Genomic DNA, 12,441 nt, shown 5'->3' with positions numbered 1-12,441 from the left:
TGCAGCAAACAGGCCTCTGACTCACTGACCTCCATGGGCCTGCTCTGAGCCTCTGAAGTGTCAGCCCCAGGGCTGTTGGCAGACCAGAGCTGATCCAGAGGGTCACAGCTGCTCAGGGAACCTGGAGTGCTAACCAAGCATGCGCCTGAATTAACTGCTCAGTAAAAGCACCAAGTTCTGCTAAATTACTGTCCTCCCCAATACCCACTTCCCTCATAAATACACATGCTGCCAAGGGCTCCCTTCAAGGGGAGGGGAGCTCTTTAAAGCAGCTGAACAGCACAGGTATAAACCTTGGGATGGGACACAAGCAGTTTCTCTTCTGCTTGCTACAGCTCCTGTGCACTGCTCCAGCTGCAGCACAGAAACCATCTCTGAGAGTCAGGACTGCAAGAACAATGGCCAGGAGACAAAAGATCATCCCTGACAGCATCTCTCACTGTCCCAATGACACATTCCTGCTCATCTTGGTCCTGTGCAGTCATGGCAAGGCTTTGCTGCAGACCTGCTGCATTTCTTGAATTAACTCCTGTTGCCTTGATTCAGCCTACAAAACAGGGCAAATACCAGCTTCTGAAGGCTCTGATGCTTCTTCCATTACTGTCTGATCCCAGCTGGCACCAGACTCCCTAAGCAGCAGGAACCTCTGAGAATCTATAGAATCTTAAAAGCCATAAATCTCCCTGATGTTTTTTACAGGGGGCCTTGGGCAGAGGGAAATTACTATTGGTCCAGATGGGCATCACTGGCAGAGACTCAGGAGAGCTTCAAACCAACCAGAAAGCACAGCTAAGGGGACTGTGCATAGGGCAGGCAGATGCCTTTGTGACTCAATTTCACCTGAATATATAATTAATGTAGTATGTAATTAATTTGAAAATAAAAGTGGATGTAAGACTGCAGGATCTAAAGAGACTACGTGTGTGTACGTATCACAGCAAGAATGAGCTCAGTGCGTCAGGAAGGATTAAAATAGTTCCCACGCTGAGGAAACAGTGAGGAGACATTACAAAAAGCTGAAAGCAAAGTGACTTGCCTGGGAAGTAACCTTAAAAGCAATTGCAATACAAACTATAGCAGTAAAAGGCCTGGCTTGTGCTCCCATGTGTGTTCACACAGCTTCATGCACCAGAGGTCCACAAGGAAAAATGAAACATAACCACTGAAGCCACATCTGTACTGCCATGGGCTTTGCCTCACAGAATGCAGAAGGAAGATGTTAAGCCCTTGGAGCCTCTTTTCCCAGAAGCTGAGTGGATCTCTTTCCCCTCCCTTGCTTCTGCACTGAGAACGTGCAGAGGTCAGTGGGACGGGCTCACTCCTCATGGCCAGCCTCCAAGAGCTAGCACTCATGATCCTGTGGATTATTTGCTCAGCCTGCACTCTCAGCTCCAGTTTCCCTGCCAGGAGTCATTCTGAGAGAATGGCACCAACTGCCTCGGGTGGGGTCAGGCAGAGATGGGCCATCCCACTCCATACACACACCCAGGACACATTGGATAACAAGCTGCAAGACAAACAGGGCACTCCCAAAGATCCCCGGAAGAGCAAAGGGCTGAGCTGCACAAAGCTCAGCTCTCCCTGTCCTTGGCACCGAGTGGTGACACAGCCCAGGCAGGGCCGGGCAGCCTCTGCCCCTCTCTCCCCAGCAGGAGTCAGGGCAGGGTGGGCACGGCTGTTCCTGCCACCAGCCACTGCTGCTGTGCACAGAAACAGCCCAGATCTAAGAGCCGAGTGAACAACTGGAGTTAACTTCTAGTAAGGGCTTCCCACCTCTGACTGACTTACAACTACTCTGGCTCACACCCCACAGAGCCCCAGACGTGCATGAAGCACAGCCCACGATCCTCCAGTGCTCCATGTCCAAGCATTACCCCTGAGCCTCCCTCGGCCCTGGCTGCCAGGGCACAGCACCAGGCTGGGCAGGCCAAGGGCTCCAGCTGGATCCAGAGAGGTCTCTGCCATCCTGAGCATCCCTGCACTGTCCTGCCCAGCCCAGCCACATCCCTCTTCCAGAACTCAACTTCAGCCTCAACTTCTCTTATTTCTTTTGACTTCAGGAGTGGACAGCTGTACTCAAGCCAAAAACTAAACAATTCTTCTCCCCCTCTTGGCGTTACACCCTTGCAGATGCTTGTGCAGGGTTTCACTTCCTCTTCAGCTTTTGGCCAACAGTTAGCCAAGCTTAGCTCATTAGCAAAACAGTCCCTGCATCTTCTCAGCACACTCTCCCTTCCAGCCACCCCCAGCACTTGGCTGCTGTGATGCTGCTGGGTACCAGCCTTGCAGGGAGTGAGGGAAGGGAGAGCAGTCTAGAGCTGAATGTTAGCAGGTCGTAACAGATTTCAATTAATGCACTGGAAATGCAAAAGAGAAGGAATGAAGCTCAGAACTAAAACAAAGACAGCTCTTAAGTCAGAAGCAGCAGAGCTGTTCCACTTCCTGCAGCCCAGCCCCTATGGTCAGCACTGCACATCCAAATCTTCCCTCTCAGTGTCAGTGCTGCCTTCCCCTGTTCACACTGAACAGTGTTTCTGGAAAGCCAAGTCATGGATGAACAGCAGCACACATACATACTGATGAGGAGCATATGTTCTGGCATCTGATCCCACCACCACACACAAATCCAGCTCCTGAACACTTTTGTGGGAACAAGATGACTGCAAACCTCTTCACAGCTCCAGGGACAAATCTCTGGGAGAAAGGAATGTGTAACAGCAGACAAACATTTTTGCCTATGCTTCAAGGCTAACCACACTGTAGACATGCACACACACACATAAAATCCAGCCCTTGGGAATTGTGGGAATTATTAATGGGAATTATTCCAGTATTCTATGAAACAACTTGCATACACTTCACAAGCATCTAAAGTCACACAATTATTAGAGGTGCCTCATGTTTCTCTTATGAGTAGAGCATTACACTGTGTGGTTTCACTGTCACAGGGAAACCTCTCCCTTGGGCAAGAAGGGGACAAATACTTAATGTTGGTCAGGAAAGAAAACTCTACAGGTAAGCAAAGAGTGTGCCCTCCAGTCCATGCTCTGTTATCCAAGAAAAAAGGCAACACAGAGGCCACTTGAACTGGCAGAGAAATGGGAATAGGAGAGGGATCCTCTCAACTCAGTCAAGAGGTATCTCAGCAAGAAGTACCTGAAGTACTAAGGATGGAGCTGAGCTCCCCAGGCTTGGTTCCAGCACATATGAGCAGTGACTGCAGCATGGTTACAGGAGCCACCACTGTGGGGTGTCCCAAAACAGCTGGAGAAACCCCTTGGACCGAACATTTAAAACTAATTTGGCAAAGCTCCTGAGATGCACAGCAGGCACCCAGCCTGGCCTGGCACAGTGACCAACCAGCTGGCTGAGATGGAATCTCCCCTGCATTTCCAAGATGTGCATTTCACTGGGTATTTAATGAACAGCATCTTAGACTGAAACTGGGCAATATGGGTTCTAGAAGACACTGAACTCCACCAGTTCTTTCTCTCTCTTGGCTTTTCCAGGGAACGGTCATAACACAAGCCTCTTACATTTACTGCTAGAACCATCACGTGAAGAACAGCATCAGTAAGAAGCCAGTAACAATTTTTGAGAGCATAAGTGGTTGTAAGAGACTCCTTGACTTTGGAGACTAAAAGCACCCAGGGACTGTGTTTCTCCTTTGTTCAAAGGGCAGCAACATTTTCTCCCCTGCAATCACAAGCTTTTGCAAAGCCCCAGCAGTCTGGAACCCAGCAGCTGAACAAGTGTCACCAGCATCTCTTGGGGTTACATGAAGGTTGTTCCTACTCCCTCAGTATCAGCAAGGATCAGGCCCTAACATCTGTTGAACTTACACATTTGGTTAATATGCCTGGAACACTGGAACAGCCCTGTACAACTCTCATGTGCAGCAGAATTTTGGAGCTGCACACAAGTAGCTGAGCAGGGAAACTGAAGTGACAAATGTCCTGTGCAGGAAGCACTTACTTCTCCTTTCCATAAACTGCAGATTGGTACTTGCACCGAGAGGGCTGAACCTCTCCCCTGCCCTGCACTCACAACTGTTTCATCCATTTGGAGCATAAATAATTGAAGAGACAGCAGCAGGAGACAGAATCTGTGCCCAGCTCTCCAGCACTTCTGTTTCACCACAAAGTCCACGCACTCACCTCTTTTTACAGCCCTTTTCTAAGTAGCCAAGCAGAGAAAGAATGGGAAAAAAAAAAGTCCAAGTGCCCAGGATGAACTTCCCTTCCCAGCCCAGCCCAGCCCATCTGTGACACAGGGCCTCCTGCAGCCAGGCTGTTTAGACAGATGCACAGCAGAAAGACAGGCAGGGCTGAACCTCCTGACCTGCTGCAGTCCCACCCCTCCCGACACTGTTCTGAGCACTGAGCCTCTGCCCAGCTTGGAGGGCAAGGGACCAACGTTGTCTTTTGAAATGGGCCAAAAAAAATGAATGAACCACACTAGGTTTTTCACAGAGAAGTAAAAGCTTCCACTCCTATGTTGCATCTGGCCAAGATACACTGGGACATCAGAAAAACAAGCAGGGATGTGCTGCTTTAAGAGTGTTTCCAGTATTTACCTCCAGATTCTGTGACTAATTTGCTACTCCCTTTCTGGCAGGAGCATCTTGGTAGCCAGGATGCATGACCAGGGTTGGAAAACACAGAGGTTGGAAGAGACATTAATGTGGGGAGTCAAAGAGAAACAGCCTCACCCAGGGCAAGCTATGACACAGTGAGAGACTATCCAGCTGTGGTGAAATATCCCATTAGACAGCTGCAAACATAATTTTGCTTTCTCCAAGGGAAAAAAAAAAAAAAAAAAGCCACCCCACCACAACCACCCTGAGTTGACACAGAGCAGGAACACAGATCCATACTGCTGCTCCCAATGACTCAAAGAATCACAATTATAAAATAATTGGTTTAATTCTGAGAAAATTAAAGAGTCTGTGGTAGTCTGTTCTCCTTCCAGATTCCAAACTTTCCTGCACAAGCAAGAATGTTCCTCTAGCCATAAGACTAGAAGAACTCTTATTGTCAGAAAAACATTTAGGTGAAAGATGGCAATGCCACAAAGGAACAGTGCAGGTACAAGTCCTCCAAGCTACTCCAGCAGAGACTTTGGGGAGATTCTGTAAAGACTAAGCTCTGCTTATGGTCTTTGTTGTACAGTTGCTGTACAAGAGAACCTACCACTCTCATACTTCTCATCACGTTTCACAAAACTCAGTTAATCAATTTTCCCCACATAAATATCTACATAGAAACTGAGGGTCACATTAGGTCATATTCAACCAGCTCAAGGCAAGCACAAGGAATCACCACTTTGCCCTCCTCTTAATCTGTTGTTGGTCATCAAGCAGCTGCCTGCACTGAGTTGCCCTCAGTCTCTACAACTACCCCGGGTGTCTCAGCTCCATGCAGAGTGCAGTCTTTCAGGGGATACATTTACCTGCAGCCCATCTGGGCTTATTTCTCCATAAGCTCAGTAGAGAAAAGGAGAAGGGAGTTCAGCACACATGAGCAGGAACTGGGGGATTTCCACCAGCCAGTGCTCTCTAGTAGGCAAGGCTGGGGTTGAAAGTTGACCTTAAAAATGATGCTCTGTGTTGGCACAGTTGCTATTTTAGATAGGAGACATCTCTGCTGTTGCAATATCTGCTGTTCCAGGAATGACAGAAATCTCTGCTTCATTTTTAATAAGAAAAAAGCAAAGGAGTCTGAATGTAAGTTTTTAACATATAAAACCCAGATTCTCAAAAACCGAAACACAAAGGCAATTAATTAAGTTTTAAATGACTTGCACTGAAACCACTCCTCCAATCAAACTACTTTTTACACAGCATCTTCTCTATACACAGACCCCCATATATATTTTTACTGACAAGCAGACCACTTAAAAATAAGTTCAAGTAGAAAAAAAAGACTAAATGCAAAAGGCACAGCCCTGTAATTTCAAACCCACTGAAAGAACTGGATCCACCAGATAGTCTCTGCTCCCACACCCAAACAGCTTTGCAAGTTGATGGGGTGGGGAGAGATCAACTTGGGAAGGAGAGGTTCCCATCCTCCTGATTTAAAAAGAAACAATGACTTCAAAGAACATGAGAGACATGAACCTGAATGGGCAGGAGCCAGCTTCAGAGACACAGCAAGGTAACACCCCAAACACACACACGCCAAGAACACGAGCGAGGAGGCATGTTCTGGAGGAGTGTGCCAGAGACTCCAGTTCAACCAGGTACTTGCAAGGTTTCACCTTTACTCCTCCCACAGCAACACCTCTGGCTTTGGCAGAGCATCCATCTGCTGTACTTGTCCTGTCAAATTCTTGACAAATTGCTGGGTTTCCCTACGTGGGGCCTACTCCTCTGCACATGTGACATTAGTTATTGCTTCATTTCCTACTCAGCTTCACCATGAGAATCTCTCTTAGTTATCCAGTGGTAAATAAATTGCTAGGAAAGAAACCATCCCTCTCCAAGAGGTGCTGAACTGAGGTATAATAAAACTGAGGAGCTTGATGTCACCAGGCAATCTGCCATAGAGCTCCACACCAGCCCATGCTCTTAAACCACAGCCCTTCCCCTGGGAATGCTGGATGCTCTGCACACAGAGACCAGGATGAAACCTCCACTGACTTCAATAATTAGGAGGTAATTCCTTAGAAATGAGAGAGGTGGACAATCTACTGTTATTTTTTCCTGATGAATGGTAGTAATGAGGAGCCCAATCTGCAAATCAGAGTACTCTGAACCCACACAATGCATGAGCCCTGACCATGCTGTGAGGGAGGATGAACACATTTTTTGACACCACATTGTTCCACTCTATGGACTCAGTAAATCATGAATATTATTAAGACTTTACCAAAGGCAAAGACTTTACCCAACTAACATGCAATCTCCTGTACTGCCCTATAAGAAGCCCACTTCATTTCCTAAATATTCATTAAAAAACAGCTCTTATAATATTTTTTAAATCAATTCAGACAAGAACTATAGCTTCAATAAATCCTTTCAATTGTTATCTGCTGTCAGATGCAAGAAGATTGGAAAAAAATTGCACAGGCAGAAAAATCATGCTCTTAAAAACACCAAATAAAAATCATTTATGCTTTTGTGTATTCAGTTTAATTTTAACAGATTGCTTTGTGTTCACAGCTTGGTCTTCCCTTTCCATCCACAAGTATCAGGCCTGGCCCAACTCCATAATGAACTGTGCTCTGTCATGCCAGACCCACTCTGCACTCAGCGTGAGGCACAGGACACACACACCTCCACACTGCAGGAAAGATCTCCTCTGGCCAGCAGGAATGCACTGGCCTGCACACGCGGGCTCTGGGGTACACACTCCAGCCCACTTTTGCCTATGCAGTGTGACAAGAGCCTTCAGGAGCTGTGATAATATCTACAACAGACTCCTCTGATCTCTACGTTCTTCCCCTAGGGAATGCACAGAAAGGAGCCTTATACATAACCCGCTTCCCTCTTAATTTAAAAACATGAACTGTAGAACAGCATGGTTTGGGGGGGACGTCACAAAGCTTCTCCCCACTTCACAGCTTAAACTAGATGTTCCAGAGTGTCAGAACACATTCTGAATTGCTTCCATCCAGAAATAAAACAAGAATTAACTGCAACATTCACAAATAACCACAAAATACTAGCAAAATTCCAAGTATCTTGGGAAAAAAGCATCTGGTGATCCCATTATCCTATTACTCCTGGATTTACTTTGTTCTTCTCATCACTGTGATCAGCAGCTCACAAAATGCACAGTGCCAAGTCTGCATTATATAGGGAAACACCATCTCCTGTCATGGCCAGGTGAACACCCAAGCTGCTACAAAGCTAGTTTGCTTTCTTGTGGCCCAAAAAGGCTGTGCAGTACTAGGGTCTCAGCAGGCAAGGTGTTTGCTTCATACAGAATTGGAGGCTCAGAGAGAGACTGGACTCAAAGGCAGCTGTAAGCCAGGCTGGGAATGGGTGAGATTCCTCCTATGCACTGCTCTGCTGTGCTAACCATCATCTCCATCCCCACCCTTGTGAGGCAGAAAGGCTCTTTCATTTACAGCAGACTTCCCTGTATCATGATGATGGGTACTGAGGGACACACAGGACCCTTATAACCCCTTGCCTAAGCATTGAAGCTCTGCAGAGGAAGATTCCTCTTCTTTTCAAACACCCTAAATCCCTTCAAATACCAAATAGACAACAAAAAAACCTGTCGATGTCATCTGATTGCATCACCCCTCCTCTCTCTCCAGGACTCAAAGGCATGTCTCCAAATAGCTATTAGCTTTGCAAAGCAAAACAGATGTTTCCTAACACCCAAACCCCGGCCGCCTGCGAGGTGCCGATGGGCTGCAGCACCAAGGAGCGGCAGGAGCGGGGCTGTGTCTGCGCATCTGTGCTGCGGAGGGAGAGGGATGCGAGACGTGCTCCCAATACCCAAACGCCTCTGCCGGCCCCGCGCTGCCTTTCTCCATCCGAACCCGCTCGACACACCCAAAGGCAGCGACAAAAAAGAAACCCAAGCCAAAACCCGGAGGGATGCGGCAGGCAAAGCGCCTATTTCCCGGATGAACGCGGCCAAGCCGCCGCTGTGCCCAGGTAGCTGCCGCATCCCCGGGAGAGCCGCGCCCGCGGAGCCCACCTACCTGCTTCTCCTCTGCGGGGCGGCGCGGCCAGGGCGGGATGCCCGCGGCGGGGAGCGGCGGCGGGGAGAGAAAAGGACAGAGAGTGAGGCGAGAGGGACGCGCCGGGCCGCGGGGCGGAGCGGCCGCGCGTCCCCGCCGCCTCACCTGGGTTGACCAGCTTGCTCTTGTACCGCATGCCCGTGCTCATGGTGCCTCCGTGCAGCGACTGCCGTGCCCGTGCGAGCGAGGGCGGCGGGGGACTGAGGGAGCCGAGCGGCGGGGCCGCCCCGCGACGGGCCGGGGGCTGCCGAGCCGGCAGGGCAGCGGGGCCCGGCCGGAGCAGCGGAGCGATGCCGCCCTCCAGCCCCGCCCCGAGCCAGCCGCCGGCGGGCACAGCCCCGGGCCGGTGGGCAGGAATAACCCCCGCAGCCACCCCGAGCCGGGCAGGCTACACCTCCCTGAAGGTCTGAACACTATAAAAGGCAGCGCTCCCTGCTCTGGAACAAACACGGCACCGAGAAGGAGGAATACTGGATTAAAAAAAATACAAAACCCAAACACAAATGGAATAAATAGGAAACGTGTTTCCAGATTTAGCGTCTCAAAATACAGTGGGAAGTCCTGAATCATACTGCAACCATGCTGTGTGAAGTAGGAATGTGTGCTCTGTTTCCATTAAAAAATTTAAAGAGGTTATATGAGAAGTTATTTTAGGTGAAAGCTGTCAGCATAACTCTTTAAGACGAGGCAAGAGAGAACTTAAACAAAAAGCAGCAGTTGCACATGACATGAGAACAACTAACAGAAAACAACAGAGAAGAAAGGAGAATGGGATGGGGAGACTAAGGACACCCAGATCCTTCCCCTGACTTCCATGGCTGCAGGGAGGGGTCACGTCTTCTCCATTTCAAGGACAGGCAAATTATCAGACCTGAAACTCTTCAGAATACAGGACAGGATAAACTTGGAAGGGTGATGGCATAACTGAAGGGCACTACCCTGCCTGGGAACAAATGTGACACTGATGCCACAATACCAACTGTTCAAATCATTGTAATCACAGCATTCATCTTGGCAATTCTTCCACCTCATTCAAAACATCCCTCACAACAATACAAGGAGACACTTCTAAGGCCTGCCAATCCGAGGCACATACATTTTAAAACCACATTAGCTCACCCTGAGCTCACTTTTAGCCATTGATTCAAAGCATCAGAAAAAAATGAATCAGGTAATTGTCAGCAAATTTCCTTGTTTTTAAATGCTAGAAAGCTCAGACCATCAGAGACTCTGCACCACAATTAAAGGTACCAACGAGCCAATCAGCGTTTCATGAGTTGTTTTATAGTCTGCCACAGTGTTTTAAAACTAATGAAGACTGAAAGGACTGCAGTCAAATACTCTTTGATCCTGCTGAACAGTCATTAAAAAAGTTACATGTGGGCTCTTTGTCCCAGTGCTGGAGAGCGTCTGTCTAGAGAAGGCCAGGATGAAATTCAGAGAAAGGGACTTGTCTTGCAAGGCCCTGGTACTGCCAGCACCTAATGGAGTTGAAATGCAAAGTCAGAATGCAGGCTCTAGCCAGTGTCCTCTGTCCAGAGAGCTCCACAGTACAAAGACTTGGCTTAACAACTGCATATTCCCCAGTAAGCTGTTAAGTATTTTAACAAAACCAAGTTCAAATGTAACTGAAAACTAACATCAGTCAACATCAAAGAAGTGGCAGAAAGCATAAAAAAATAAAACTACCTTGAAAGGAAAATATTCACATATGGAATCAGCAGCTCTACAAGCTTCTTGGACAATTATTAAAATAGATCTCAAACTTTGAGCCAAAATGCTCCATCTGGAATCCACAAACCCAAAGAAAGCACAGACAATCAATCAGTACTCAGTATCACCAAGTAAAAACCTTTTCACTGAGGCTGTGAACTTGTGACAGTGACTTTAGTGACTTGCTTTAAAGACAGAGGAAAAACTCCTCTGTTTTTGATAAAATTAAAGACTAAGATGTTTTTGAATGTCTGCTTCCCTATTGTCCTAGCTGGCTTTGAAAGGCAAAGCTTTCATGCCACCTTTGCTCAGCTAATCTAGCTTGTAACTAAGGTCTCCAGCTGAAGTCTGGGTTTCTCAGGAGGGGTGTGGCTGTCCTGACTTTCACAAGAACAAACAGACAGCACATAATTAAGAGGGTTGCAAAACATGATGCAAAATCCTGGAAGAAAAACAAGAAATGTGCAAATAACAGCAAAAAAATAATGAGAAATGTTTGCCATTAAATCTCTCACCTTGGCCCTCTGGGCAGACATGGTTAAATTCAAATTTTCATAAAAAGGGTAGAAAACTTGTGTGAATGCAAATCTGTCACTCCAGTTCTTCTTTCAACTTCATTATAGCAGCCACTAAAGTAACAATGTAACATCCATTTTATGCAGTTCAAGGAAGCCAAATATGCATCTCAGTAATGCCAATCATTTATGAATCCTATCCTGATTAAACACTCATTGCTAGACAGCAAAATTAGGGGTAATCACTACATGAAAGACACCCCAATTTGGTGCAGAAGACAAAGTGTCTCAATCCCATATTTGGAAAATAATGTACACTTGTGCACATATAAAACAACAAGACTACAAAAGCATGCAGAAGAGAGCTATAACTCAGCAATGACATAAAGGAAATAACAACATTCATGAACTTATAAAGTAAGATGTGTGATCAGATTTTCCAAGATATTCACCCACCTAAAGACATCAGTAGGTGCTTAATAAACTTTGGAAAAAAATAGATGTGAAGCTTTGCTACTTAACTTATAGGTAAAACACTTTTAAAGTTGTTTTGAAATGAAATCAATGCAGTTTGCAGGTTTACAAATTTTAGAAAGCACCTTCATACCCCAGGTAAACATCACAACTCCTTTGAATATGCACTGTGCACATCACAGCATTTCATACATTAGCTTGAAAAGGCAAAATAAAACAAGAAAAAAACACCCCAAAAAGAAAATAAACATTTTCCACATTCATACAATTTATTACAAAACTTCAAAGTAGTGCTATGGTATATATAAAAAATCAGGACATGCCATCGCTCAGCTGACAGAAATGCCTGTGACAAATTTTTGCCATCAATTCTTGAGCCAAAGCTCCAGAGGCATCCACACAAGTTGTTGGTGTGTGGAGTGTTTATGGTGTGTTAAGGCACGGAGATTTAGAAAAGTCAGCTTTTTCCAATCACTGGTGAATCATCAGCGTTTCGTACATTTTCTCATACATCACACAAATGCAAATCACCAGAGATGAACTTCAAAAGCAACAAAAGCACAGAGGAAGTTCTGAAAAACTGATACGATACATAATAACCTAAAATGGCAGGTGAAAGTTATAATACTGTGCAAACACACATACATTTACTGTAAACAGGCCACAAAGTCTTAGTATTAACCACGAAACTGTTCAGAACAACCTAGCAGATAAATGATTAATTCATTAAACCCACCACAATGACTAGTCCAAACAGTGTACTCTTGGCAGTTTCTGAATAAAAAGGTACAGGAAGGATAATAAAACCACATTGGTAAGTATGAAGACAGTGTTAAGGAATTAGAAAAGATACACTATAAGTTGAATAACAATGATTATATAAAACAAGCAGTTTTACAACACGATCTTCAGACTTTGTGTTTGTTTTAACGCAGGTCTTGGTCTGTGGCATCCAGCTTTTGCATGTGAACGTTACCACTCGGGCAAAGAAAAGAGAGCACCCATCCACTTAGAGAACCGTATGCTGCTGGAACAAAAG

General features: G+C 46.3%; 2 protein-coding genes across 5 annotated transcripts in view; both read right to left on the bottom strand.

Annotated features, from left to right (window-relative positions):
- The window catches only part of SEPTIN5 (septin 5), a 42,250-nt gene extending 33,312 nt beyond the window's left edge, over positions 1 to 8,938 (bottom strand). The window contains exons 1-2 of one of the 2 annotated variants that reach the window (XM_039724577.1): positions 8,806 to 8,938; positions 8,662 to 8,672 (exon numbers count right to left, since the gene is read on the bottom strand). In XM_039724577.1, coding sequence (XP_039580511.1) covers positions 8,662 to 8,672; positions 8,806 to 8,848 — 54 coding nt within the window. In that variant the 5' untranslated portion in view covers positions 8,849 to 8,938. The remainder of the gene's footprint in view (positions 1 to 8,661; positions 8,673 to 8,805) is intronic. The other variant, XM_039724578.1, reaches the window with a different exon arrangement.
- Positions 8,939 to 11,648: 2,710 nt separating this feature from the next.
- Positions 11,649 to 12,441, bottom strand: part of LOC120509655 (septin-2) — a 34,809-nt gene continuing 34,016 nt past the window's right edge. For 2 of the 3 annotated variants that reach the window (XM_039724579.1, XM_039724581.1), the window contains exon 13: positions 11,649 to 12,426. The gene's annotated coding sequence lies outside the window, so the exon portion shown is untranslated. Of the gene's footprint in view, positions 12,430 to 12,441 lie in introns of all 3 variants that reach the window. The other variant, XM_039724580.1, reaches the window with a different exon arrangement.

The sequence above is a fragment of the Passer montanus genome, unplaced genomic scaffold, assembly GCF_014805655.1.
Source record: "Passer montanus isolate IOZ18808 unplaced genomic scaffold, ASM1480565v1 scaffold53, whole genome shotgun sequence".
NCBI classification, from domain to species: domain Eukaryota; kingdom Metazoa; phylum Chordata; class Aves; order Passeriformes; family Passeridae; genus Passer; species Passer montanus.
The sequence above is the reverse complement of the archived record's forward strand: the minus strand, read 5'-3'. Positions and strand labels throughout refer to the sequence as shown.